This window comes from Athene cunicularia, assembly GCF_003259725.1.
Source record: "Athene cunicularia isolate RWA chromosome 7 unlocalized genomic scaffold, athCun1 chr7_part1, whole genome shotgun sequence".
In the NCBI taxonomy this organism is placed as follows: domain Eukaryota; kingdom Metazoa; phylum Chordata; class Aves; order Strigiformes; family Strigidae; genus Athene; species Athene cunicularia.
In genome coordinates this window covers 29682668-29686166 of record NW_020799107.1, presented here as the reverse complement: position 1 = coordinate 29686166, position 3499 = coordinate 29682668, and the positions used below count along the sequence as shown (strand labels likewise).

At 34.9% G+C, this 3499-nt stretch overlaps 1 protein-coding gene across 1 annotated transcript in view; it reads left to right on the top strand.

Moving 5' to 3' along the window:
• The window catches only part of ACTR3 (ARP3 actin related protein 3 homolog), a 26090-nt gene that overhangs the window by 8897 nt on the left and 13694 nt on the right, over nucleotides 1-3499 (top strand). Inside the window, exon 2 of the mRNA XM_026852729.1 lies at nucleotides 2126-2181. Coding sequence (XP_026708530.1) covers nucleotides 2126-2181 — 56 coding nt within the window. The remainder of the gene's footprint in view (nucleotides 1-2125; nucleotides 2182-3499) is intronic.

Genomic DNA, 3499 nt, shown 5'->3' with positions numbered 1-3499 from the left:
TTTTTTTTTTTTTTTTTTTTCATGAGTCAGGATACTTCTTGCTGAGTAGGCCATCGTATTTTTAGATGTGCTGATTTTATGTCTGAATATGGCCTTTTTATGTAAAATGCATCTTTCATTTGACTGTTTTTCTTCCAGTCGGCTGGCTGTGTGCGTGTGCTGGGCAGTCTCCCACACCACAAGCAGCATGTTACCTGCAACAGTTTAGCTTTTGTTTTCTTTGAAATACTGGGTTTAGTAATCAAACAGTTTTAACTGTTTTGCCTGTTGAGGCACTTCTGATCCAGTTGTAGGTTTATTTAGCCTTCAGGCTCCAAAGTTCCTCTATAGATTTAGCTTTAAAATCTCCATGCCACAGTTCCTGATTTTCAGGGGAAGGTAGAAGGAGCGAGTCAGTATTTGCTGGTTTTCTTATTGTGGCCCATATAAGCCCCTTAAATAAAATATAGATACAGTGAACAGTTTTGTTTTTCATGACAGGTTATAGAAGCATTACTTTATGGAATTCTTGATACTTCTTTTAGGAACTATATATTTCAGGAGAAAACTTAAAAAAAACCCCAAACCCCAACTTGTAACATGAGTCTGCAAAATCTGAGTTGCATGTCCTGAGTTCAGGCACATACAGTGTCATAATGATGATCTCTTCATGAGGTATGAATTTTTTCGTGGTATTCAGTTTCTTTTTTCCATTATTTATCTTATTTTGCCTGTGAAGTTCGCTTTTTCAGTAAACATTCCTGTCAATCAATAGGAAGTCAAGTTGTTTTGTTTTTCATGGTTACTCCCAACTGTTATAATGTGTTAGACAAGATCAGGTTTACAGCTTTAAAAATACTTTTTTTGCAAAGCCTTTTTGGTGTTACATGGGGTCCTGTTCTAGCCACTTTGTTATTTAGAATGAAATACACCTTCCTTTCGAGGATAGATTTCTCTTTGCCCGGCACTAATGTGCACAATTAATGTCAGCGATTGAAATTGTGTAGGCATTAGTGGACACGTGAGCAAGTTGTGAACCACTGCGTCAGTAGCATCGCAGCAAAACCTACTGCAGCAGCAGCGCTCCTCTTCTAGCCTGTAAAACCCAACCTCTTACTGTGTTTGTTGCCAGGCATTTTGCTGTGTTATTGACATAAATTTATGGATTGTTAACGTTAGTACTGCCTTACACCGCCTAAGATCTTCCAGGTTGATATCAGAGTGCAGAAAATTGTGGAGGTGCTACTGTAGTGTTCAATGCTTTTGCTGATGGTGCTAATTTAGTTAGTACAGCTGTCTGACAGGATAAAGAAAATGAGAACTTTGTCATGTCTGTGTTTGTTAAAAACTTGTGCGTAGGCTGTAACTCTTGAATGTAGTGTGCCTTTTGGTCTGCGTGTTTCAGAATTTGCCTATGCCATGTTAACTCTTCTGTAGAGTTTCTAGCTGGATAGTTTTGGTATTGTGAGTTTTGTAGCTATTTTTCATGAATACGTTGGTAATTTCTTAAGTTTTCTTACATTGTAACAATGAAAATGATGTATTATTCTGGAAATTGGGTGGGTGAAGGTATGTAGTTCTTTTCCTCTTGCTTTCCTTAGTCTTATTAAACACATTTTTGAGGCTGTTTTCCATTTGTTACATGGAATTTCTTTTGCAGCCGCTGTCATTATCATCTGTCAGTACTTGCCACCTACAATAGCACATCTTGGGAAATGCTTGTGAAGTAATGATTGCAAGCCCTGCCCCGTGCCCAGCTGGCAGTCCATGGACAAGAGATTTTTTTCCCTATAGTTGGCAGTTTTAAAACCACTTCTACCACTAACACATTATATGAAAATATTTCTATAGACATGTTGACTGCTGAGCAGGAAAGAACTACTCTGACTCTTAAAATATACTCATAAGCATTGATAAGCTGAGTTACATACTTTGTGTTCTGTAGGCAAGTTTTACTAGAGTAGAAGTTAGATGCTTGATTTGTGCTAGGGTGTATTGTTTTTACCTTTAAAAAAAAAAGGGGAGTTTTTTGTTCATTTGTTTTAAAGGAAAGTCAGTGGATCTTTCTCATATGGGAAGGAAGAAAAGATATCTTTGGTATTTGTGGTATTAGGTATTATAACCTAACCTTTTTTTGCTTCAATAGGTATACAAAGCTCGGATATGCTGGTAATACTGAACCCCAGTTCATTATTCCTTCATGTAAGTATGTGTTACTTGTGTATGAATATTAATGTTACGGTTAAGAGTCTGTAAGTTGCTATGTAAAAAAAAGCAATTAAAAATGAGTGCTTCAAGGACCTGAGTGACAACACAGAGTGATAGCCCATCTCTGTTCTGCTTTGCTATGAATGCTCAGTTTAGAAAGATACATTCATTAAAATAGTATACTAATATTTAAAGTGAAGTTAATTTGTTGGGAATAGAAATGATATTAGAATTCAGTAGCCTGGGTATATTTATTTACTAGAAGGTTCTTACCCTGTTAGTGATTTATTAGGTAAAACTTAAGTTGCTTGTAACTAAAAAAAATATAAATAAATAAAAAAAGATTGGATTGTTTAATATCTTTAGGGTTTAAAATGTTATACTTGCTGGGTATTTTTCAGTGTTACAGGTATGTTAATTTACTATGTTTTGCAAATAGAACAAGAAAACATTTTGGGGTTTTTCCCCATGTAAAATTGTTTATTCACTCCCTGTCTTCTGAACTATTTCTCCCACTTGAAATGATACAGCTCTACTCTAGAGAGTGGAGCTCAGTCAGCGTCCTTTAGAAATGCTTCACCTTTTAACCTCCTACACCACTTGGCGTTTTGTTGTTGTTCATCTGTGCCAAAGTAATCACGTATTACATCCTGGTAAAAAGGAATAATTGGCACACACAGTTTTCCTTGTAAATGCAACAGGAAAAGAGCTAGAACTAATAATACTTAAGCACAATCACTGTGAAACAGAACTTGGTAGTTCAGGCTCTGTGTTAATTTTTCTAGAAAATGTGCCTCAAAAAGCAATTTTCATGGAAAGCTAAGGTTAATTCACTTAATGTGTTCTGTTTTCATACAAGTGAGAGAATCCTTTCAGTATTTTCTATATCAGCTTCTAATATATAGTTTTTAATTTGTTTGGTTTTCCAAATGAGCTTAATTTGGTTTATCTCAGTGACATATAAAATACACTCTTATTGCTTTGTTTTTCACAAAAAAAGTAATTTTAACATTAGATTAAAGTTACCAAACCATTGGAAAAAACCTTACATTCTTCTTTAAACTTCGTAGCACTCTTTAAATTAATGGGCAAATGGTTCTTTTATTTAAGATAAATAGAGTTTACATACTTTTTATGCATCTTAGGATTTGGTTTATTTGATTTTAAAATCACTTTCTTGTTCCAGAAAAGAAGAGCTATCATGACACTTTAAACAAATTCTAGGAATGAAATAACCTGTCAGATCATTAAGCAGAGAAATTTATACAACAGGCATGCTATTAAAGTAGAAGAGAAAGGGGGGAAATGAGGG